The sequence below is a fragment of the Cnephaeus nilssonii genome, assembly GCF_951640355.1.
Source record: "Cnephaeus nilssonii genome assembly, chromosome: 4".
Lineage (NCBI taxonomy): Eukaryota > Metazoa > Chordata > Mammalia > Chiroptera > Vespertilionidae > Cnephaeus > Cnephaeus nilssonii.
Window position 1 is genome coordinate 82,196,412 of NC_137075.1, and position 25,175 is coordinate 82,221,586.

General features: G+C 45.0%; 1 protein-coding gene across 2 annotated transcripts in view; it reads right to left on the reverse strand.

The window, feature by feature from the left end:
* The window catches only part of ZFYVE26 (zinc finger FYVE-type containing 26), a 69,613-nt gene that overhangs the window by 21,637 nt on the left and 22,801 nt on the right, over nucleotides 1-25,175 (reverse strand). For both annotated transcript variants that reach the window (XM_079767562.1, XM_079767561.1), the window contains exons 14-29: nucleotides 24,987-25,138; nucleotides 22,186-22,387; nucleotides 20,799-21,062; nucleotides 18,541-18,660; nucleotides 18,283-18,447; nucleotides 17,586-17,804; nucleotides 17,043-17,145; nucleotides 14,851-15,596; nucleotides 12,777-12,973; nucleotides 11,154-11,258; nucleotides 9,446-9,568; nucleotides 8,883-9,059; nucleotides 5,110-5,356; nucleotides 4,326-4,430; nucleotides 1,865-2,028; nucleotides 687-823 (exon numbers count right to left, since the gene is read on the reverse strand). In XM_079767562.1, coding sequence (XP_079623688.1) covers nucleotides 687-823; nucleotides 1,865-2,028; nucleotides 4,326-4,430; nucleotides 5,110-5,356; nucleotides 8,883-9,059; nucleotides 9,446-9,568; nucleotides 11,154-11,258; nucleotides 12,777-12,973; nucleotides 14,851-15,596; nucleotides 17,043-17,145; nucleotides 17,586-17,804; nucleotides 18,283-18,447; nucleotides 18,541-18,660; nucleotides 20,799-21,062; nucleotides 22,186-22,387; nucleotides 24,987-25,138 — 3,226 coding nt within the window. The remainder of the gene's footprint in view (nucleotides 1-686; nucleotides 824-1,864; nucleotides 2,029-4,325; nucleotides 4,431-5,109; nucleotides 5,357-8,882; nucleotides 9,060-9,445; nucleotides 9,569-11,153; nucleotides 11,259-12,776; nucleotides 12,974-14,850; nucleotides 15,597-17,042; nucleotides 17,146-17,585; nucleotides 17,805-18,282; nucleotides 18,448-18,540; nucleotides 18,661-20,798; nucleotides 21,063-22,185; nucleotides 22,388-24,986; nucleotides 25,139-25,175) is intronic.

A 25,175-nucleotide genomic window follows, 5' to 3' on the forward strand; every position in this document is an offset into this window, starting at 1 on the left:
AAACATGAAAAATTCAAAGTAATTTTGCTTTTGGATAGTTGCTTTGGCTCATATGCCCTGGGAGTCTTAGTTTCAGCCTCCTCTGCTGCTAGAAGTAGTGGGAATAATTGAGCAACACCAAGTCAGCCAACACAGCCCTGATCTGTCTTAGCAGAGGGATGAGCAGTTTCTGAAATTTGTCACCAAGTGAACTGTGTTTAGGAACACACAGGATTACTGGAAAGACTCTTGTAATTACGGATAACAAGCCAGGATGACTAGATAGATTAGAGCTGATGAAAGTGATGCCCAAACATTCAGCAGGTAGGAATATGTCCCTTGAAGTCCAGCTGAGACCAACTGGAGCAAGAGTGGCTGTAACAAAGGTGAGGAGGTTGGTGAACTGAGATCAGTGACCCGAGTCAGGGCATGGGCTGTAGTAGAACAAATGTCCTAATCTCAGAGAAAACGTCACGTAAGAGCCTTATACTTGGCTTCCTCTCACTCTTATTTCCTTTCTTAGAAGTTTCTCTGACCAAGGACAAACGTTTCATTGTAGAGTTCATGGCATTTCAGTGTGAATGTTAAGTTAAAACATTTTGTAACCAGATTTGAGATGCTCTCCACAAGGAGCCTCCTACGAGTGCAAGGACTTGAGGGAGGGGTGGTGGTCAGTAACAGTAGCAGCCCCACTGCAGAACACTCACTCTTTGTTGTAGTAACGGTAGCACTGGTCACACACGCGAGTAGGGTTCTCCCTGCAGCCTTCCACAACCATTTTCTTAGTGGAGCAGGAACTGCACACTAGCCGGCCGCAGCGGCGACAATGATGACGTCTGTTAAACTGAGGGGTGTCAGAGGGAAGAGAAGGAAGGGGAGGAAGAGGAGGTAAGACTGCGGGAACTGTGAGTAGAAGAGTTAATCCATTTATCCTTGGTGTCAGCCCCTGTGACTTACGAAGAACACCAGGTGCCTGGCCTCTGTTGAGAAAGAACTCAGTAGTGCTTGCCTTTGAGAAGCTGAGATTTAAAGATATCTCTCAGCTGAGGAGCAAAGGTGCCTAAGTAAGTCATGAGCAGTTTAGCAATGGCTCCTGATAAGATCTACCTGTCTGTGGAGGCAACATGTAAATATATAGCAAAAAACAGTGGAGAAGGAGGGACTTCCTCAGCCAACGCAGAGCAGATTTCTCCATGGTATTCATGATGATGAAAACGTGTTCTTTTTTCAAAGTATCTCACAAGCACTACCTCATTTCCTTATAAGAGGTTGGTAAACATATTCACCTCTTTTATAAAGGAGGAGGAGACAGACACAGAGAATTTACATCATCCTCGTTTTCATCAGCACTGAGTAATATACCAGTCAGGCACTGTGTTAAGTGTGTTGACATTTGTTATGTAATTAGCCCTTACAATGACATGAGCCAAATGACATATCATCCTGAGTTTACAAGTGAGCATCTCAGACTGAAGAAGTTAATGGTCACAGTGCTAATAAGAGGCAGAGCTGAGATTAGAACCCAGGTCTTCTGCTCCCAGAGACAGCACATATAACCATTACCAGTCACCCGTCTTATTGTGAAAGACAGGGGAGCTTGGAACAAGGTCTTCTGATGTTTAGAGTCCTGCTCTATCAGTCTGCCTCTTTTATGTTTTCTCATAAGAATGGCAAAGATTTTAGAATTTAAGGCTCTTTCAGGACATCTACCACCTGCTTGAATCCAAAAAATACTCCCTGGTCAGGTCAAAGATAAATCCGAAGTCTTAGATTTGGTAATTCTTCTGAAAATACCAATAATCTTCTTGGGGACATGAGGTGACTACAAACTCGAGTTTCTCTTTAGTTTCTCCCTCAGACAGAGCCAGAGTCGGATGCTGCTCACCATGGTGAAGTGCTCCCTGCAGCAGACCATGCAGAGGCTCTCGCTCTCATCCGGTACCCACTGGTGCCTGCCCGGGGGCGTCGCTGGGGGCACAAACTCCAGAGGGGGCTGGCTCTGTGGGACACTCCTCTCCTTCGGACTGGGGGAACGTACAATGGAGACACCTGGGAGTCAGAGGCAGATGTCAGAGACAAGGTGATGAATAGTTCAGCTCATAAATGAGGAAGGAATGAGAGAATTAGAATTTCACCACTTTACAAATCCCTAGTGAAATAACAAGGCAGTTAATGATTATCACTGGGTGACTGCATCACAATAAAAGAGACAACTGGACACTGTGTATCTCCTCATGGGGGGGCACACAAGCACCCATAAAACATACTTACCCCAAAATATTAGGCCTGAATCAAATCAAGTGTCTAAGATATCTCTACCAGAGTACACTACAAATATAGGGATAAAGACCCAGATTGCCACAGGGCAGCAGCCAGCAAAGTCCAGCATGTGGGATGCTCTTCAGGACGAATGACCCACTTTCCTCCACAAATAAAAAATAGGGGGTGAGGGGAGAGGGAAGATATTGATTAAAAGAGATTTAAGAGATATTTTAGCCAAATGCCATGTGTGAGCATTATTTAGATCTTGATTCTGGAAAAAGCAATTCTAAAAAAAACTTCATGAGACAACCGGGGAAATTTGAATAGTGACTGGGTAGTTGATAATAACAAGGAATCATTAACTTGTTTTTAGGTATGATAATAACGTTATGGTTTTGTTTTATAAATGTCCTTACTTTTAGCAATATATGCTGATATATTTATAAATAAAATTATATCTAGGATTTGCTTCAACATAATCCAGTAGAAGGACAGGGGTGTAGATGAAACAAGTGTGGTCATCACGGGACGATAATTATTATAGCTGGGCAATAAGACTTCATTGCACTATTCTCTCTACTCCTGTGTTTTAAAACATAATAAAAAGCTAAAAATAAAAACCCAAAAACATAAACCAAAGTTGCTCAGGCCGCCTTGCGGATACGTGTGAAGCTGCTTATACACCTGTAAGTCTGAGCCCTCCCTTCAAGGTTACCATGAAGCATGACTAATTCTCCAAAGCATGGCCATGAAATGCCACAGTCTTTCTTTATGGCATCTAAGGAGATTTCTTGTCACCTTGCAGAGCAATGTTGGCAGGTCACAGAAAAAGAAACATAGTGACTCTCAGCAGCACCCAAAAGAACACAGGCTATAGGTCTCTCCCCAGAATCCTGCTCCAACTGCTGGCAAAACAAACACTTGCTGAGCTTCTTTTGAGTGTAGGCCATTGTGCAAGGGGCTGGAGTATAGGCCACTGTGCGGGAGAGCGGGAGGGATGGTAAAAAGGGGCGACCAGCCCATGGCCGAGCCTTCAAGGAGCTTGCCTCCTGTGTGGGTGATGGACATAAGTAATTAAGTGCAGCACAGCAGCAGAATAAACCCGAGGACTAAATACAATCAATCCTCCTTATGAACAGATTCCATATTTGTGAATTTGCCTACTGGCTAAAATTTACTTGTAACCTTAAAATCAGTATTAATAGTGCTTTCAGAGACATGCAGAGCAGTGAGTAATTTAAGCCTTCTGACAGGTTGAAGGGTGATATTCTGCTTTCTTGTTTTAGTTCGGAGGATGGAAGATGGAGATGGTAGGAGACAGGACAGTGCATGCAAGACGCTCAGCTCTGGGGCTGGCTGAACAGGGCTTGAATTCCAACTCTAGTACCAATAGTGGGAGGCCTCAGGCATGTCACTTAACACTGCTGAACCTCTTTTTCTCTTTTGTAAAATAAGTAAAATAGAATCTACTGGTACAAACTGTTTTCAATTTAAGATTATAATCTGTGATATATATATCTAATCTGTATATATGATATATATCTAAATCATATGTAAATATATATATGATATATATGTGATTGCCCCTCTGGCATGGCTCAGTGGTTGAGTGTTGACCTATGAACCAGTAGGTCACTGTTTGATTCCCGGTCAGGGCATGTGCCCAGGTTGCGGGCTCGAGCCCCAGTGTGGGGCGTGCAGGAGGCAGCCGATCAATGATTCTCTTTCATCACTGATGTTTCTATCTCTCTCTTCCTTTTCCCTCCTCTCTGAAATAAATAAAAATGTATTAAGAAAAAGATATATATGTGATATGAATCTATATACACCCGTGTACATAGTTTTCCTAGCAGCAGTGGTTCAGTATTCACTAAGTCAGTGTTAGTAGAAACTAAAGATATACCACCACAAATAATGAGGGTCAACTATATGCTGAATTTTCTGGGGTATACAAAGTGGAACAAACCAAGAAAAACAGTAAGGATGTTGTAATGGGATATTTAAAAAAGGGGTAAAAGAATCAGAAAGTCAGAATTCTGTAAGATTGAACTAAAAGTTGGGAAACTCTCAGAACCGGTCCTTACCCTGACCAGGAGCAGTAGCGGAAGAGAACTCTGCTGATGGTGACCTAGTCAAGGTCTCGAGGTCTGAAGCCTGACCCACACTTTCCTGGAGGTGAATCTCAGAATCTGTAGAGAGGAAAATGCTGTTAGAATATCGTTCTACCGTAAGCATCTTCACTGTGCGAGGTATTTAGTTCAAAGCCCTGTTCCTTTCACTGGCTATCACTCCATGATCCTACCAGGTATAAAAGGAATGGTAGAGCACTTCTAAGCCTACTTCTGAAAGTCCTCAACAAAGTATGTTTATAAAGGCACATGAGAAAATAAAGTAGGTGCTAGGACTTTACAAAATAAATTGAAGTACGTCCAGAGGGAAGTGAAAGATAATGCCACTGGAGGATAGGGAGTAAGAACAAAAGAGCTGGAGGGGAGCATCAGCCCATATTGACTTCATTTTCTTCATTCTTGAAGAGGCCAAGTCAGCTCACATGCCAGTGGTAGCTGTTGAGACCCTCTATACATTCTGGCACTTAAAGGCCTTCTGCACCAAGGCCACACAGAGACCACTTCCAATACGTTCGTTTCCCAAACCTTTATGCCATCAAGCACACAGTGATGATCTACCATTTAAAAATTCTGGTTAGCTTGCTACTTCCTCTGAGACCAAGATCTCTCCTACTCTCTTTCAATCCCCATCAACTCAAAGTAATAAAAGAGGATAAATTAAAACTAAGGATGTAGCATAGTACTTCTTACTCCATGTAGGAACCGCCCCCCCCCCCCCCCCCAGGGTGTTGGCAGTTACCTGATTGTTTCTCCCTCAGAGAGTATGGGAAGTCCAGGGCTTTCCCCGCATATCTGGAGAGCAGTGAGTCAACCTCGTCCATGGTGAAGCCGATCTCCTGCCTGGCTAGCAGCGGGTGCAGAGTCTGCACAGCCACGGTGGCCCAGTCTACTTTCATGTTCATGAGCAGTTGCTCTAGCATGAGCAGGGGCTTAGAGGACAAGTGGGAATAGCTGGCCCGGTGCTGCTCAGGCAGGGTCAGCAGAACCTGTTTGTGGGGTACAGAGTAAAGAAAACTGTACCCAAACCTCAGAAGAAAGCCGAGATTCTTACTGGGAAAGGGAAGGTGCTAGGGACCAAGGGTACATGGCTAACTACTGAAACTGGCTAGTAATCTTGTAGGAAGCAAGGCTGGACTCCTATCTAAATCCTCCAGACGGCAAACAAGAAGCACATGCCAGCTCGGCCGGTGTGGTTCAGTGGTTGAGTGTCGTTCCATGCACCAAGAGATCACTGATTCTATTTCTGGTCAAGGAACATGCCTGGGTAGCAGACTCCATCCCCAGTGTGGGGTGTGCAGGAAGCAACAAGTCCATATTTCTCTCTCATCGATGTTTCTATTTCTCTTTCTCTTTCCTTTCCTTTCCTCTCTCTCTCTAAAAAAAAAAAAAAAAATCAATAAAAACATATTAAAGCCCTAACCGGCTGGGCTCAGTGGATAGAAGGGTCCCAGGTTCGATTCTGGTCAAGGGCATGTACCTTGGTTATGGGCACATACCCAGTAGGGAGTGTGCAGGAGGCAGCTGATCGATGTTTCTCTCTCATCGATTTTTCTAACTCTCTATTCCTCTCCCTTCCTCTCTGTAAAAAAAGCAATAAAATATATTTTAAAAAATATTAAAAAACTAGAGGCCCAGTGCACGGATTCGTGCATCGGTGGGGTCCCTTGGCCTGGCCTGTGGGGATCGGGCCAAAACCAGCTCTCTGACAGCCCCCAAGGGGTCCCAGATTGCGAGAGGGTGCAGGCCAGGCAGATCGGGGCCAAGTTTATTTATAAAAACCAGTATGAAAATTATCAATTTTTTCTTTAGGTGATAACTTATAGATCTGATATACTATGATTGATTTGTTGAATTAAATTTTAGTCCAGCCTGGCTGGATAGTTCAGTTGGCTAGAGCATTGTCCTGATACGCCAATATTGTGGGTTTGATCCCCAGTCAAGGCACATACAAGAATCAACCAATGAATGCATAAATAAGGGGAACAACAAATTGATGTTTCTTTTTTCTCTTTCAACTCAATAAATAAAAAAATTTAAAAAAAATTTAGTCCAGTATAGTAGTTCGCAAGGGAGTGTATAAAACTAAAAGTGGTTGAATAGGTGGAAATTTTAATTACTTAACATAATTAACCCTTTGCACTCGCTTGCTTTTTTCTCGATTCCTTTATTCTACTCGGGATTTAATTTTTTAAATACCCCAGATTTTACAAAGCGTGGCAGTAGAATAAAAAACTGGAGTTTCTTTTCATACAAACTTATTTATTTGGATTTTTTTACATTTCAAATTATTGATACATTCAAAGAGTATAAAAAGAGCTGCTACCGATGCTAACCGTGTCGAGTCACACTTGACATCCGAGTGCAAAAGGTTAATATGTATAATATGTTTTATGGCATTTAGCAGCCTAATATTTGATATATTGAACCAAATTTAGTTTTAGGGTTAGAAATGATACTTAAAATTCAGCAGATAGGATTAACCAAGTGGTAATAAATACTGTCAGGCTATTTTAGAAATGATATAGTTGTTTCATATACAGATGTTGTTATTTATGTTTATATATTTTACTAGAGGCCCAGTGCACGGATTCATGCACTGGTAGGTTCCCTTGGCCTGGCCTGTGCCCTCTCGCAATCCAGCTTGGGAGGGACCACGGGAGGTTGGCTGGCTGGGAAGGGACTGCGGGAGGGCTCCAGGGAGGGCTCCAGGGCGTGTCCAGCCCCTCTTGCCCAGTCCCAATCAGCCGGACCCTAGCAGCAATCTGACCTACTGGTCAGAGCATGTGTCCCCTGCTGGCCAGTGTGCATCATAGAGACTGGTCGAATCGTCGGACACTTATCATATTAAGCTTTTGTTATATAGGATATGACTCAGTTGAAGCATTGTCCCATACACCAAAAGGTTGTGGGTTTGATTTCTGGTCAGGACATATACTCAGGTTGTGGGTTTGATCCCCAGCTGATCAATGTTTCTTTCTCACATTGATGTCCCTCCGCTTCTCCCCTCCTCTCTCTCTCAAATCAATAATAAAAAAAAAAAGTACACTCCAAGTACCTTCACCTAGAGGAGGGGTCAGCAAACTTTTACTGTAAAGAGTCAGACAGTAAATATCTTAGACTTTGTGGGCCATATGTCAGTGTAGTGGGAAAAAAGCCACAGATAATACAAGTGAATGCATGCACTTGTGTTCCAATAAATCTTGATTTCAAAAGTAGGCTCAGGAGTGCATTTAGTCCACAGGTGGTAGACTACTGACCTCTGGCCTAGACCTTTCAGAAATAGCTGAGCTCTGTCTCACCTTAAAGCCACAATTCTGTCCATTTAAGGCTTTATTAGAATGAGCAATTTAAGATGATATCCATGGATTGCCTAACCTGGCATCTCCAATATCCTACAGGTGAATGATTATTCTGAACTTCTGGAGTTTGTTATCACTAGCCTTGAAATACATTCATTAGTTCTGCTCATTGCCAGTTTTCAAGGAGTCCCCCATTTAGGTACAATGCATCAAAAGAAACATTTTAGGAACATTTTATGTAGTTGAACTCTTAGCAAGTGGGCCAGTGGTCATACTCCTGGCTGTCCCAGTGCTCATTCGGTTTGTGGGCAGTCTATCTGACTGCCAATCAGAATTGTTAGAAGAGTGTCAGAGGCCCCATCTCTCTCCAAACACTCCTTCACTGGATTACTTTTTCTAGTTTATGATTTTTTTCTATTATTGTCTCTAAGGTTATGTATCAAAGGTAAGGGCCTATTTCCTCATCATATTACCTAGACAATTAACCCTTTATCAAGCAGTAGTTTTAAATCCTCACACCAGAATCCCTTTGGAAGACAGCCAGGCCCTGTTGCAAGAGATTTAGTTCTAATTGATCTGGGGGTGGAGGTCAACTGCTGGTATTTTTAAAAAGACCAGGTGGTGCCATGGACAGTGTGGTTCAGTGGATAGTGCATTGGCCCAGGTCCTAGGTTCACTTCCTGGTCAAGTTCACGTACCTGGACTGCAGGTTTGATCCCTGTCCCCTGTTGTGGCCCAAGCAGGAGGCAATCAATTGATGTTTCTTCTTCTTCTCTCTCTCCCTCCCTCCCTCCCTCTCCCTTCCCCTCCCCCTCTTCCTTTCTCTCTCCCTCCCCCTCTCCCCAGCCCTTCCTTCCATCTCTCTAAAAATCAATGGGAAAAATATCCTTGGGTGAGGATTAACAAACAACAACAACAAAAAGTCCAGGTGATTCTAATACATGCTCAGAATTGATACAGCAGATGCCAGGGATAGCATAAAGAGAACTTAAAAAGACCAGATAAAATTCACGTTGGAGGTGGGGCAGTAAAAGAATGACAAGTCATACGGGACTCAGCTAGGATATGGTGGGCTGCTAGGGTAAAGATTTTATATAGCACAGGCCAAAGATGGCGGGTGAAGAGCCACTGACAGGGCAAATTCTGTCGTGGGAGCTGGGCCAACAGTCTCTCCCTCGAGCATGCTTTTCCAATACCCGCTTTTCCTCTTTACCTTGGATCCCATGTACAGTGCCTGGATTTCACGGTGTCGAACAGCAGTCAGTTTTCCATAGAAGTGGGTGGTGAGGTAGTTGGCCAAGAAGTGAGATGTGGCCAAGCTAGGGTGTTGGTCGAGAGATTGCTCTGTGACCTCAAGGCACATGGAAGGGTCAGGGATTCTTCGCAGAAGCTGTTGTAGGAGAAGGGTAGAGGAGAAAAGTGAAGCTTGTAGAACATGTAGTCCAGCCTTGCTTTGTTTGAGAACAAAATATTTATGCATTTTAGACTAACTCCTTCTCTGCCCTCATTTTTTTCACCATACCCCCCAGCTCCACAAATGATGGCTTTGACAGGATCCAGCAGAATCCTGGACCCAGGTGTCCCTCTGCTACCTAATGCGGAGCTAGTCACAGTCTGCTCAAGATTCAGACTATAACCACCTCCTGAAGGACAAGAAGGGGCAGACCTGAGATCGCAAATATTTGCACAAAATTAAGCAGGAACAAAGCCATCCGATTTCACTAACCTTCCTGTACCGCCCTACCCCCGCCCAAATGGAAAAAGTTAGAGGCTTACCTGCAGAGCCTTTTCATGATCTCCTCCTTCTAGAAGATAAAGAAGATGCTTTTGATGTAGGCTGATTAACTGTTCTCTTGGAATGGGGTACAGGGAGCCCCACTCCTCACACAGTCCATACTCCTGGAAGGAAATACACACACACACACACACCTTCAATACCTTTGTATGACTGGCCTTGGCATTCATGCAGCTTTTGCCTGATTTTTCTCAGCATTCTCGAGTCTGCTAAAGCCCCAGAAAGTTTGGTAAGTGCTGAAGGGAATTTCACTAAAGGGTTAAAGTGGGATCATAAACTCAAAGGACTAGAGGGGCAGGTAAGTTATGAAAATGATGGAGCAGGGTGACTGTTAACGATATGATTTTCATCTCAGCTGTATTATAAAAAAGAAAAGCAGAAGACATACAGTGACTGACACTTGGTGTCAGCCCTGAGAGATACAGTGTAACTGGGCAAGACTGAGAAGGCCATCCAAAGGAGACAACGCCTACTCAGCTTTGACTATGGCCACAGGAATGTGCCCGTCCAGAGACATTAGTCTTAAAAAAAATTAAAATAATTTTTAAATTAAAAAGGTCCCTATTTTAAAATGTTGGCAATGAAATCAATATAAAAAATAAAAATTCTGCAGACCAATACTGCATGGGCCAAACAGACATGTTTGGGGTTGGATTCCACCCATGTCCCTCCTTGCTACTCCTCACCCCCAATTTGTGAACTCTGGATCACAATTTCAGGGAACAGAATCTCCAGAGCTTTGTCCAAGTATTCTAACATGGTGGCATTGGGGATGCCCTCCTCACAACTCTGCCTGGTGTTGTATTCTTCAGGATGCTTCCTTGTTTCTCAGGCTACGCAGATGCCCCGCTGATGCTCCTACTACAATCTGGGCTTACTTCTGTCACTTGATAAATAATAATTTCCTAGGAATACTGTCTCTCATCGGCCCACTTCCCAAAATGTGAGCTGTTCAAGCATAAGGACTAAGCTTAATCATCTTTGTTTCACCACCATCTAGCACAGAGCCTAGCAAATAACAGGCATTCAGTAAATGTTTCCTGGATGGCTGAACATCTGAATGAGCATGTCTACATTTTGAACGATGGTATATCAGCTCCTTAGAAGGTAGACAAATTCTTTATAGCTTTCAAATGTCCAATAAACACATGAAAACATATTCAAAGTCATTACTAATTATGGAAATGAAAATTAAAACAATGAGATACCGTCCTATTGGCAAAAAGTGAAAAGTGGGGTAATACCAAAAGTGAGTAAGGATATGGAGCAATAGCAACTGGGAGTGGAAGTATAACCGGGGCAACTGATTTGAAGAGCAGTTGGTAACATCTTAATGAAGGTGAGATGCTCCTGGCCAATGACACAGCAATTCCACTGCTACATCTACATCTTGTACCCAGTGTATACAGTGCAGAAAATGAATGCAAGGTGATAGCACAAAAGCATCAACTGTTATTATTTTTATACTTCTCTGTATATTGGTAATTCTCTCTCTCTCTCTCTCTCTCTCTCTCTCTCTCTCTCTCTCTCTCACACACACACACACACACACACACACACCAGAAAAAGAATGTGATGTAGTTATAAAAAAATTTGGACATTGATAAGTGGGAAGGGTCTACACAACTAGCCAGAGAGATGTAACTCTGAAAAGAGAAGGAAGGGGGATATTACTCAGGAAAATGGTACCTTTGCTTCTAGAATCACGTTCATGACAGTTGATGGGTCGTCAACACAGCAGTTCCTCAGGGTCTGCCAGTCACACCACACTGGGGTAGCCTGCAAACCTAGAATCTAAGAAAAGACAGGAAAAGCTATCAAACCACAATGCAGCTTCTTCCTCCATGAACGAGTCATTGGAGTCTCCAGGGATGAGCCATCCTGAGGTCTCTGTGCCAAAGCCAGCTGTCATAACTTGCCAGGAGAGAGGAGGAATGGAGCAAATAGGGCAAAGACTGTTTAAAGGAGAGTGAACCTACCGGGGAAGCACAATCAGGGAGCAAAGACTGAGTGGTGAGGGCAGGATGGGGGCCTTTCACTTGTGAGGACAGTTCTCAGAGCTTTCTGTAACAGCTTGTTCTAGGGTCACTTGCCCAATGCTCCTCCATCTCAAAACTCCACCCAAGACATTCTGCTGGCCTGAATGCTCTGTGGGATCACCCTGTATGCAGCATTTAGCTCCTAATGAAAACTGCTGAGCAAGAGTGGAAAGAACATCTTTTTCACCTGCCTTTCCCTTGTGGGGCTCTGTTCAGTTCCAAGTACACATGGAAAATTAGCTTATATTTTATATTTGTTATCACCTAAATCTGTCTCCCTGAGCCTCTTGATCTTGAATGTAATACACATCCTGTAATAATCTTTCACTTTTCAAATAAATTCATCCTTTCAAAATGGCTCTTTAAATTTAGTTGAGATTTAAAACAATCTTTTAAAAAAACATATTATGAAATAAGCTCTAGAAAAACTCTTGAAGAACAACAACAAAGTCCCCACATTGGACATAAAGCATACACAAACTCACATATACAGGGTGGGGCAAAAGTAGGTTTACAGTTGTTCGTATGGAAAATACAATAATCCTATATAATCCTATATAATAAAAGCATAATATGTAAATTGATCAGATGGTGGAACAACTGGTCGGCTATGATGCACACTGACCACCAGGGGGCAGACAATCAATGCAGGAGCTGCCTCCAGCTCGCAGGCCCCAATCACCCCATCGGGGCCTGCCGGCCAACTTCTTGGTCTTTCTCCCCGGCTGGCAGGCTCCAATCGCCTGACAGGGAATAGGGAACCAGGGGTGGGTGGTGGTGGACACAGGAAGCGCCGGGGGACCCGATTGCCCCGCTGGTCGCTCCACACACAGAGGGCAACTGGCTGCGATGGCAGGGGGTGTGGCCGGCTGCCTGCAGCCAGGGAAGATTGGCCGTGATTGCAGGCCAGGCCTAGGGACCCTACCCATGCATGAATTTCGTGTGCCGGGCCTCTAGTTAATAAATAATAATACAAAAATAAACTCTGTTTCATGTGCACACAACTGTAAACTTATTTTTGCCCCACCCTGTATATGTGAAAAGGCTTTGTGGACTATAAAGCATCATCCAATGTTAAAATTATAAGAGTGAATAAAGTAAGACCCAGACGGGAGGCCTCCTCGTTGTTCACTTAAGAACAGAAGCCAGATGCAAAGCAAAAGCCAGTCCTAGATTTTGTTTCTTAGACTCCACCTCACATGAGAAGAGACTAGACACAGTTGGTAACAGAGTGAGAAATCCAGTTCCTTTCTCTTGATGCCAGGATCTGTACCTTCTGATACATCTGCAGCTCCGCCAGCTTTCTCTGTAGTTCACACCTTAGTTCAGCTTGGACAGTTGTGTCTGAAATGCAGTAGGCCAGGATCTCCAGGCACGACTCCAGGGGCCACCTGTCCACAAACTTTAGGGTTAGCTGACTTCTCAGGGATGCATCCTTCACAGGAAACAGGTACTGCCAACCTTCTTGGTCTACAAGACAAAAAGATGCCCAGAGGCAGCAAGCCTGGCACCAGAAGAGCTCCAGAGTCCAGGCTACTTTTTAATTTATTTAATACTTTTATTGACTTTTAGAGAGAGAGGAAGGGAGAGGGAGAGAATCATCGATGTGAAAGCAAAACATTGATTGCTGCCTCTGCAGCCCCCCACTGGGGACTGAGACCACAACCCGGGCATGTGCCCTGACCAGGAATCAAACCAACAACCTTTTGGTGCAGGGATGACACGTATCCAACTGACCCACACCGACCATGCTAGGTCACTTCTTAAGAGAAGGGCCTTGTTCAATTTCAGGAAACAGGAGTTTGGAGGATCTTTAAGATCCATCTGACCCTAACTAGTTTTGACACTTGGAAGCACTACTTCACGGCAAGGAGAAATGTTATACCCTCTGTTTCTCTTTATGCAAACTTAGTCATGAGACTTTATGAAAAGAGAGGAAGAGAAGGAGAAAAGAGAGGAAGAATAGGAAGAAAGAAATGGAGCACGAAGAGAGGAGAGACAGAACAGATGAAGCTCTCCATCTTCTGGCGTGCTGCACATATAGCAATATTTCAGACTCAAAGAGTCAGTGCAACTTTTAGTTTTTCCTGCAATTTCCACTCTGTGCCACACATAACTACTTGAACGTTATTTCAGATAAACTAGTTTCACTCCCTCAGTATCCTCTATCATTATCAATAGATCTCTCTCTCTCCCCGCACCCATTTCAGAGCTGAAAAACAGACTCCAAGCAGAGAAAACTGCATAACCATTCAGTCAGGGGATTTCTTCCCCCTCCTCAGGATGGATTTTCTTCTTTCCACAGGGAAGCCAGGCCCTCTACCCAGAAACCATTCACTACACTACACGATCTTGCTCCCCCAAGTGAAGTGCTGTAGGTCACTGGCTCTCAACTCTGGTCACACATCAAAATCTCCTGGGGAGCTTTTCAAGTAGGGGTTTGTCAGGCAGGCCTAGGGTCTGTTTTTATAAATTGTTTTACTACAATATAGGCATGCTCATTTGTTTCTATATCCTCTATGGCTGCTTTCATTCATGTTACAATGGAAGAGTTGAGTAGTTTCAAATGAGACTTTATGGATTTCAAAGCCCTTAAAAGAAAAAATTTGCCTGGCCAGTGTGGCTCAGTGGTTGAGTGTTGAACTATGAACCAGGAGGTCATGGTTCCATTCCCAATCAGGGCACATGCCCGAGGTTTCAAGCTCGATCCCCAGTGGGGGACATGTAGGAGGCAGCCAATCAATGATTCTCTCTCATCATTGATGTTTCTAACTCTCTCTCACTCTCCCTTCTTCTCTGAAATCAATAAGAATATATTAAAAAATAAAATAAATTTGCTGATCCTCATTTTAAAGTAAACATTTACCTAATTCCATCCCAGGCTTCTGGGGATGGAGCTCAGATATTTGTGGTTTACTGAATTTTCCAATGATTCTGATATGCAGGGTTGAGAATATTGGTTATGAATATGTGTTCTAAGGTTAGACAGACCTAGGTTATAAGCGCTGCTCCACCACGTACTATCTTGGGCAAGTTTCCTACCCTTAAGGTGGCATCTTCCTCTAGAGCCGTGGGAAGATGGCCCCTTGAGTGTGGCTCTTCCACAAAATACCATGGCCTGGGCGAGTCTATTTTGAAGAAGTGGTGTTAGAAGAAGTTTAAGTTTAAAAAATTTGGCTCTCAAAAGAAATTTCAATCGTTGTACTGTTGATATTTGGCTCTGGTGACTAATGAGTTTGCTGACCACTGCTCTAGAGTTACTGTGAGGATCAAATGTGATGATACACTCAGTGAATGCTAAATGTTATGAGCAGTAGTGAAGGAGAGAGATATAGCTTTCTGCTCACCACTTGCCACAGCACAGCTCAGGACTGCATCCCGTATGCTGCTCAAGTCGTCCATGTCTCGACCGTACACTTCAGTGAGCTGAAGGGCCCGGGGCCAATCTCTGGCCACCAGGGCTTCCTTGAAGGCCTCAGTGAGCACATCCAGGGCAACAGGAGAATGCAGGCCCAGGAGGACGGTAGAGAGACTAGCCTGGCCACAGAGACTCGCTGCCAGACTCTGCTCCTGCTTGGAGGACCCTCGGAGGGGCTCCCAGGCTGCCAGGAGCGAGGCCTCCAGCATAGGGAACTGTTCCAGAAGGCGAACACACTCCCGGGCTACCTGTTCTGCAGTGAGAGGTACCTCTCTGCGGCCACGAAGCTCCTTCCATGACAAGCTGGGCTTGGTGACCTTTGATCCCCGGGAAGCCCCCAGACAGGCCACTGTAGCCAGCAGCTTAGAGCGGGATTTAAGGAAGGCCAAGGCAGAGGAGGTGAGGGCTGAGGGTGATGAATCCTTTGAGGAGGAGCTGGGCTTTTTCTCTGATGTGGGGTTCTCAGATGGCTTTGGGGAGCTCTGTGCAGAAAGGGGGAGGTCCTCCAGGCAGTGGGAGGTGTGCAGCTGGGCCAGGATGCCCAGGTGGGTCAGGAGAGATGACATCTGCTGGCTCTGCAGGGAAGGGCAAAGGGCAAGGGGCTCACAGCAGCAGTTGACGATGACCTGAGGCACACTCAGGCTGAGTCCCTCTCGGGCCAGAAGGGCTGCAAGCCTGGAGGGAGAGAAGCAGAGGGAATGCAAAGCCTGAGTGCATAGTCACCATCACCTAATCTCTGACTTTCCTTATGTTCACACGAGCAATGTACATGCAGGCTCTTTAATGCTCTCCCCTTTTCTTTCAAACACAAAAGGTTGCCTATTAGACATGCTGCCCTGTCCTTTGCTTTTTTACTTAATAACATATCTTGGAGATCTGTTCATATCCCTCTACAGAGAGGCCCCTCAGTTCTTTTGACAGTACATATTATTCCATTATGAGGATGAACTATAATTTAACTAGTCTCCTGTTAGGGACTATGGGTTTTTCTGATCTGTTGCTATCTATAATAATAAAAAAGTAATATGCAAATCAACCGAACAACCGAACAGCAGAACGACCATCCAGACTGTCCAGATGACCTTCCAGACGACCTATCTATGACACGCACTGGCACCAGGCCAGCCAAGGCAGGTGCGATGCGATTGGTCGGGGAGTCACGCCATTGCTCCACCATCGCTCCGCAGAGGGAGGCCCAGGCCACCCGGCTGGCAGTGCCATGGCAGGTGGGTTGGCCTCCCTCTGCTGGGCGATTGATCTGGGGGCCCCGCAATCGATCACCCCACAGAGGTAGACCCAGGCCACCAGCCAGCGATACTGTGGCGGGTGTGCGGGGCCAGCCAGCGATCGCCCTGCAAAGGGAGGCCTAGGCCAGCCAAGTGATCGCACCCCACACCTGTCGCCTGAAGAGGGAGGCATTTGGTGGTGGGGCGGGGGGAGAGGGGAAGGCAGCACCTCACAGATGGCAAGCAGTGGTAGCAGCGGGGGCAAGGCTAGCTGCCAGCAGCCAGGGGAAGGAAAGCCCTGATAGGCCCTGATTGCCGGCCAGTCCTAGGGACCCTACCCGAGGAGTCCTGGATTGTGAGAGGGCGCAGGCTGAGCTGAGGGACACACCCCCCGCACGAATTTTGTGCACCGGGCCTCTAGTTACATATAAGGCTGTAGCAGACATCATTTTTCATATGTATAATAAAGCCACGGGATAAACTCCCCAACATGAATTTTTAGGTCAAAGGATATGTGAATTTGTAATTTTCGTAGATATGGACAAACTGCCTTCACATAGGGGCTTGTGGAAATTTATATCCCACCAACCCATGAGAATGCTTGTTTTTCTATAGCCTAGCCAACTAATGTGTTATCAAATTTTTAGATTTTTGCCTATTCCTAAGTGAAGATTCTTCCCTTAATTTTATATTTGTGATGTAAATTTTAGTGGTGGCAAGAGAGAAAGAAAGGAATTTCAATGTAGCTGTATAAGAATAAATGCAAATCAAGGGCAAAGTCTAGAAGTAACTTCACTCCCTATACTGAACCCAGGCACAACCCCACGAAGCCCTCAGTGTCCTTGATGAAACAGTTAGGCAGGCCCATGCTCAACTCCCATGGGGTAGCTCCTACCTGTCTGGTGGAACTTGTCGCTCAAACAGGAGGTGTGACACCAGCTGGGAAGAGCTTTGTTGCAGGAGAACAAAGGGATTTCCAACTCTGACCTCCACGTGATCTGCAAAGGTAAAGAAAGTGACCACTGACTGCATAGTTCAGAGCCCTATTTTCCAGAACCAATAAAAAAGCAGTGAGCTCATCCTGCTCATCCAACATGACTGGAGTGCATGCAACACTCACTCTGCAGACGCAAGTAGGAATCTGGCACTCATATCAGAGACTTGGTTCCTCCTCTGGGTCCTCACGCCCACGATGGGCTGAAGGTCTAAGGTCTTTTTGAGGCATTAAAGCTGTCAAAGTTTATTGAGCACTTCATGTGCTGCACAACTATACTAGGTATTGGGGAGACAAAGGTGAATAAAACACCGAAGACTAAGAGAAGACCTTATGAATTGAGTGTCCTTGGCTACAGAACCTCTTAACTGAATCTTTCCTCTTCCTCGCTCTAAACACTTGCAGACCACTCATGACTCTTCTTTCCTCTTTCTTGCTACTTACCAGGCTCAGAGCGCAAACTCTGAACAAGAACTGCAGCCAAGGTGTTGCAGTAACTGGAGAAGGTGCCCATGTAGTCCGTCTGCCCGCTGCCCACGGGGGCCTGTCTGTCCAGGGTCTTCTGGAGGAGCTCAGTCTGGATGTGCACAGGGTGGGCCTCTGCCTCCGGAGTTTTCTGGGCCGCCTGTTCCACCAGGGACGAGAGCGGAGAACTCCTGGGCTCTGAGAGCAGCAATGGTGGAAAGGATGGAGGCTTTAGTCTGTGTGTCCAGCTTTGGGTCAATTTCCAACACAATTATGTGAACTGGGCTTCCGTCCACTGCATGGGGACTTCCATAGCTCGGGCACTACACTTACAAGGCAGCTACAAACTCCCAAGTTGATTCCCAGCCAGCAAGAGCTTTGAGTTGGGAGAAATCAGGGTGAATGGTTCTGTGCTTACTCCTGTGACTCTGGGATTGGAATGGCTTTTGGGGAAGGGTTAATCAATATTTACTGAGTAACTTTGGGGTATATTGCTCCTTAGGGATAAGAAAGATGTATCAGCTAATGAGTGCTAACCATCCCTTCACTTGAGAGGCAGGGGAACAGTGGAGTTGGCTAACTGGAGGGCTAGTAGTGCTCACTGCTGAAGTCCTAAGCTTCTGCTCCAGTTTCCTCTCCCGAGTTCAGTCCTCAGCTCCCACACTTGGACAAGTACCTGGCAGCTCCAGTGCCTCCCTCAGCGACTGAAGGATCTGGTCCAGCTGCTGGGAGAGGGCGGCATGGCTGGCGGCGCAGTCCTCAGTTAGGCTGGGCCAGCACGTCTGAAGCAGCTCAGCAATGCTGCACCGTGCAAGGCCTCCTCCCTTTTCTTCTACACTCTCTACGGAAAGCAAACAAGAAAGAAAAAGTAAGGTTGATGTTGACCTAGGGTTCCGAGTCCGGGAGAAAATAAAAAGGGAGAAAAGCAACTCACCTGATTTAGTTTGTCCGGCTGATATAAGTGAATAGTTGAGAATCTTACTGATTTGCTGAAGAACAACTGGAAAACCTCGAATGCCATCAGCACTGAGGAGGACATGGTCTAGCTGCCGACCTGGGAACAGATGAAGGAAGAGGGAATGCAGAAAAAATAAGGTACTTTCAGAGACTGCTCCTCAGTCCTGTGCTTACTTGTGCAATTTTATCTTCTTCAATATTAAAGAGGAAATAGATGCTGTGCCATTTTGGGTGACAGCCAGCACAACCGGCTTCTCTGCGCCTGAGATGCCAAGGCCATCTCCTGAAAGATGCCTCAGCTGTCAGTGCAGCAGGCCGAGAATCTCTGGCACTGCCATGCAATCGCCATCCCAGCCAATCAGGCACTTCCTGTGGGTTTGCCTTGGTACTGCCCTCAGCTGAGGACTTGACCTGAGATTGTATCTGTCTTCTCTAACTGCTTTAAGTAGGATCTTGAATCTTCACTATGAACAATTTTATGAAGAGATGACTCATTATACCTCCCCTGTACCCCCTATACTTGGGGATAATCTGGAGACACAGTAGGTACTAAATTAATTTCTGATCGACTAGCCTGAAACTATTTCAACTACTAACAGTTTGAGTAATATCTCCTTTTATTTTAGAACTAGAGACCTGGTGCACGAAATTTGTGCACTCAGGGGGGAGAGGCCCCTCAGCCCGGCCTGCGTCCTCTCGCAGTCCGGGAGCCCTTGGGGGATGTCCAACTGCGGACATCCTTAGCGTTGCTGTGGAGGCGGGAGAGGCTCCCACCACCACTGCTGTGCTCACCAGCCGTGAGCCCGGCTTCTGACTGAGCGGCACTCCCCCTGTGGGAGTGCACTGACCACCAGGGGGCAGCTCCTGTGTTGAGTGTCTGTCCCCTGGTGGTCAATGCGTCTCTTAGCGACCGGTCGTTCTGCCGTTCGGTCAATTTGCATATTAGCCCTTTATTATATAGGATAAAAGTGCTAGATGAGGGGGAGGAGAATTGTTCCTCAAAAGAGAATCACAAGTGCCACAGTATACTTTCTTAGAAGGACCATGTGGGCATTAAAGGATGGTTTAACCAGCAGCTCAGAAGTGATTTGGAGAGGTGTGCAGAAGAGAGTTAACACAGCAGGCCTGAGACTTCTGTCCTCAGAAAGGCCTGCTCACAAGGTGGGCCCTTGGCGGTATCTGTGACCTTCACTGGCAAACGATTTCCTATACTGCATAAAAGTTCCCCTAAATGATGAGAGTGTACAGAGAGCGTGTACAGAGAGCGTAGGCACAATTCCTCATTGTGCCTACGCTCTCTGTACACCGTGGTTCAGTCTGAACACCTGCTTTCCTTCTGAGAGTCTGGAATTCTGGGACACAATAGGCAGAGGGTGCCTTTGTTACCAGCCCCCAGTAAAAACCTTGGGCTTGTGTCTCTAATGAGCTTCCCTATAGGCAACACTCCAGCCTTGTCACAACTCACAGCTGGGGGAATTAAGCCTGTCCTGTATGCCTCCACTGGGAGAGGACTCTTGGAAGTCTTTTACCTCATTTCTACAGATTACCCCATGAGACTTTTCCCTCTGCTGGTTTTGCTTTGTACCTTCTTGCTGAAATAAATCTTAGTCATGAGTGTGACTACATTCTGAGTCCTGTGAGTTCTCAAGGAATCACTGAGCCCAGGAGAGCTGTTCACATTGCAACCTGTTCACCATTCCTCGTCCCCATCACTGAGAGAACAGGTGCCTTTCTCCCTCCCGGGTCAGTCCTTCCAATGTTTGCTGTGTGTGAACTTTACCCAAATGTATCTTCACATTCTTCTACCTTCATTCCTTCAAGAATTCCATGTACACATTTTGATATCATTTACCTCAAGGTACAATCTTCCCTCCATGTTTTCCCTTATATGTGGTTTACAAACTCAAGACTATTATAGGCTAAGTGGGGTTCACTCAGGAGAGGGAATAGTAGTCTAAAGACAAATTCCATTTACACCATTTTTGAATGTATATTTATTTTTTAAATTTATCTGTAAATCAGAAAATAACTTCTCAATCGACTGCAGAATGCTATGTCTAGTAAGAAGGTGAGGTTCTCAACAGAATATATTTATGCCGCCAGGCTGAACATGAGGAAATTAACTAATCCATTCTCCCTTCCTCTCATTCCCCGGTAAGTACTTTCTTCTTGCAGATTTTCTCAAGTACCTCAGAAATCCATTTGAGAAGGGAGGACTAAAGCTGAAGCACTCACCCCGGCTCTCAAGGCTGTTGTTCAGACGTCGCTCAGCCGTTTCCAAGAGCTGCTTGCAGGTTTTCCAGAGCTGGCACTGAGAGCAAGCGAGGTCAAACGCAGCCATGGCGGGGGGACTGAGCTCTTCCAGAACCTCTCTGAGGGGGTCAGTGGGCTCCAGCAGGGTGCTGCTTATCCAGAAGTCCTCCTGGAGCGTGGGGATGGGGTCTCCAGAGGGGCTGAGCAGCTTGTCAGTCACGTCCGAGATGGAATAAAATACCATCCCTGGACACCAACAGTGGAGCAGAAAGTAAGATTAAAATGATTCTATACGCCACTTCTATTCTATTCTATTCTATTCTATTCTATTCTATTCTATTCTATTCTATTCTGGTCCTTCTGCACAGGATATCTTCTATGCATATTAGTATCATCATTGCAACCCATTCTTATGGCGTCAAAACTAGGGGATGGAAAGAAAGACCAAGAGAAACCAAAATGGACGAGATGAGTGAGGGCTTCTTCCAAATGGGATCTAAAAGTAGCCTGAGAAAGAGTGAGGTGGATCTGTGTGCTAATCAGAAAAGATCTCAGAAATATGCTGTGAAAAAGCAAGGTAGACAACAGTACTTGCTGTAAGAGCCCATTTATATTAAATGGCAAAAAGTGCATATATATTTTTGAATAGCTATTAAAAATTCTGGGAGAACAGAGAAGGAGTAACATGGGATGCTACCTAGTACACAGAGCCTAGTCTAGTAAGATAATGTGAAAACGTGGTTCAAGAGTCCACTTTCAAGAAAAGGCATAGGTTTTCAAGAAAATGGCAGGCCCGTCCCCCTAGCTCTCTCATAGTGTCCCATGCAGAGCAACTGTGGCCTTGAACCATTGCCTGGCCTCTGCCTGTGGGCTGGCTACAGGCACTGAGGCAGGTTGCACAGTGGGAAAAAAAGAAATAATGAAAGGATCAGTTTTTGCAGTGTAGCCAAAGTTGAGAATTGATACCTGTAAATCGCAGGCTATGAGTTAAACACAACTTTTTCACTTTACAGAAAACTGAAATAATATGCTTTATCCTGAATAGTTATATGGAGGGAAATAAACTCATAACCATTTCCCAAAGCACCATGAAAACACATGGTGAAAAGAGCATTCACACTCTTCAGTGTTAATCACACCGGACAAGCTTAATGGAGTAGCTCGAGTGGTAGGTACGTGACCGCCATGGTCAGGGAAGTTGGGCACAGCTACAAACGGACTCTCAATATGCTGTTCTTCAAGGCAAGTGTCCTGCCCTGGATTTCTGCTCACCTTCATGATGATGAGCCTATTCTTCGGGTGGCTTGTCCCCTGAGACCCTCCTTCCCCAGCTACCTCACCACCTGTGGTGGCAACGGGGAAGCCTGACCTGCTGCCGCAGCGCTGCCAATGGCCTGTAGAGTTGAGCGGCCACTGCCAGTTCTTCGAATGGTGCTGCTACCCCCGTCTGAGTTCTGGTTCTCAATCTTGTGCTCGACACGGGCCAGCTCCTGGATCACCTCCTGGTAGCGCTCCACGAACATCAGTTCCCCTGAGCTGGGCGAGGACTTCAGGTCGAACATGAACACCACCTGGTACAAGACAGGCGGGAGTGTGGCTGTGATGGGCCCATGCCTAGAGATATGGGATCTTGCCTATCATTAGACTATGGCCCCAAAACATCCGCTTTGTAGGGTGGGAAGAGCACTGCATGTTAGAAGAGTAGATCAAATATAGAAATTACTTATCCAAGCCAGCATGAAAGCCACCACAGCCCCAGTAGAAAATTGGCAGAAGATGTGGACAATTTCAGAGAAAATGAATGACTAATACATAGATGAAAAATGTTATCCCTTTTAGTAATCTAGGGAATTTCAGTCACATTAATACCATTTTGCATCTATCACAATGACAAAGTATAAAAATAAGCCCTCAGGGGGTGGTGGTAAAATGAACTGTCACAACCTTCTTTGAAAAGCAATTTGGCAATCCATAAAGCTTTAAAAACGTTTATATTCTTTGACTCAGTAATTTTCATGAGAAACTTTTTTAAGGAAACAATTCAAAAGGCTTAATGCCTAAAGGTGATAATCCTGGCACTATTTATTACAAGGTTGAAAATAATCTACATGTTGAGTAACAGGAGAATGGTCAAATGCAGCTACCTACTCAGACTACTGTAAGGTCATTAAATCAGGTACAAGGCAAATGTTAAGAAGGCAATATATAAAGTTTTAAATTCAAAATAATCTTGGCTATATAAAAGTCACATGGATCTTGGAAAAATAATGGCAAAGAGTATACTTTACTTTTATTGATTCTGGATAATACAGTTACAAGTAATATTATTTCTTGTTAATACTTTTGGTATTTACTTGTAATATGCATGGCTTATTCTGTAACCAGGTTAAAAAATAAAGCTTTTATTTTAAAAAAATCAAGCCCTAGCTAGTTTAGCTCAGTGGATAGAGCATCGGCCTGTGGACTGACCAGGTTCGATCCTGGTCAAAGGCACATGCCCGGGTTGTGGGCTCAATACCCAGGAGGAGGTGTGCAGGAGGCAGCCAATCAATGATTCTCTCCCATCATTGATGTTTCTATCTCTCTCTCCCTCTCGCTTTCTCTCTGAAATCAATAAAAATATATATATTTTAAAAAGGTGACTTTTCATTAAAAAAAAATAAAAAATCAAGGGCTTTTCCAGGCTACTAACACCAGGAAAGGAAGTAGAAGTGAGCACATTTAGGGGTAAAGGATCAGGGGCTCACAGTTGACTTAACTCCAGATTTGGGTGTAAAAAAGGCTGGTGAGGGTCCTATCCTTCCTAGAGGGTCAGAATTACCATTGTCATTAAGGTATGGAACCTACAATGACCAGAGGAAGCTAAGCAAAAATTCTCCTATCGCCTAGATTTTATCCTTGATTTATTCTTCAACAACTGAACTAAAATGGAAGAAAAAATTCTGACCTGCATGTTAAGGGACGAGCACAGTATGATAAATATACCAACGAAGTTTTAAAAATTAGAAAGGTAGGTTTTCATGCTATTAAATTTAAACAATAGCAGAGGATTCTTACATTTCTCACAGCTTGTACAGAATCCTCTTAACCCCACGAGGTAGAACAAGCAGGTATTATATTTAACTCTGAGTTTTAAGTGAGGATACAGAAGCTCAGGGAGGGCAAGTCTTTCTGATTTCTTCTTGCGCTCATCCCTCGACAACACGAACATTTTATTTTATTTTTTATTTTTTTAACATTAAAAAAAATATATTTTATTGATTTTTTACAGAGAGGAAGGGAGAGGGATAGAGAGCTAGAAACATTGATGAGAGAGAAACATCAATCAGCCGCCTCCTGCACACCTCCTACTGAGGATGTGACTGCAACCAAGGTACATGCCCTTGACCGGAATCGAACCTGGGACCCTTCAGTCTGCAGGACGACGCTCTATCCACTGAGCCAAACCGGCCAGGGCCATCACGAACATTTTAGTTTGGTAGCCCTTACCCTAGTATATTGAACAGGCATTCTATTTCTATTTTTTAAAATATTTTTAATTGATTTTTTTTACAGAGAGGAAGGGAGAGGGATAGAGAGTTAGAAACATCGATGAGAGAGAAACATCGATCAGCTGCCTCGTGCATACCCACTCCTGGGGATGTGCCCGAAACCAAGGTACATGCCCTTGACCGGAATTGAACCTGGGACCCTTCAGTCCGCAGGCCGACACTCTATCCACTGAGCCAAATCGGTTAGGGCGGCATTCTATTTCTTATTAAACATTGTCTGCATCATGACTTTTAACTATTAAAAACATGTATGTGTTCAGAGAAAGCTTATAAGGAAACAAAAATATTTCCATGTTTTGAAATGGTGAGCTTGTCGGTAAATATTTTATCTTGTTAAACACTGTTTATGTAAAACAAACCAATGATTCGGCAGCTTAAATCTCCTCCAGTCTGGGTCTTGAAATCTGCAACGCTGGGGACTGGGCCTTGTACGAGGAAACTCTCTCCTGTTTCTCCTGCTGGATGTGGCCCCTCAATTGCTCCCAAGTGGCTCTGGTTGCACAGGTACCCAGCTTTGCCTGAGGCCCAGCAGGTTCCAGATGGCTAGAGATAGACTTCACATTCTTTACTATGACAAGGTGAGGCCCAGGCTACTAACACCAGCTGCCCAGCCCCTTACCTGATGGGCTTCTACAAAGTTCCCCCGGAGGATGCAGGATGCCAGCAGCGACTCAGGTGGGGAGAACATCATGGGGATGAATGAACTTTGAGTTTGGGGCTGCAACAGGCCATCCAACTCATTCCTTCCAGACACGATGTTCAGACTTCCCTCTGTTGAGACATAAGAACGTGGGGCCAAGGAAGCAAT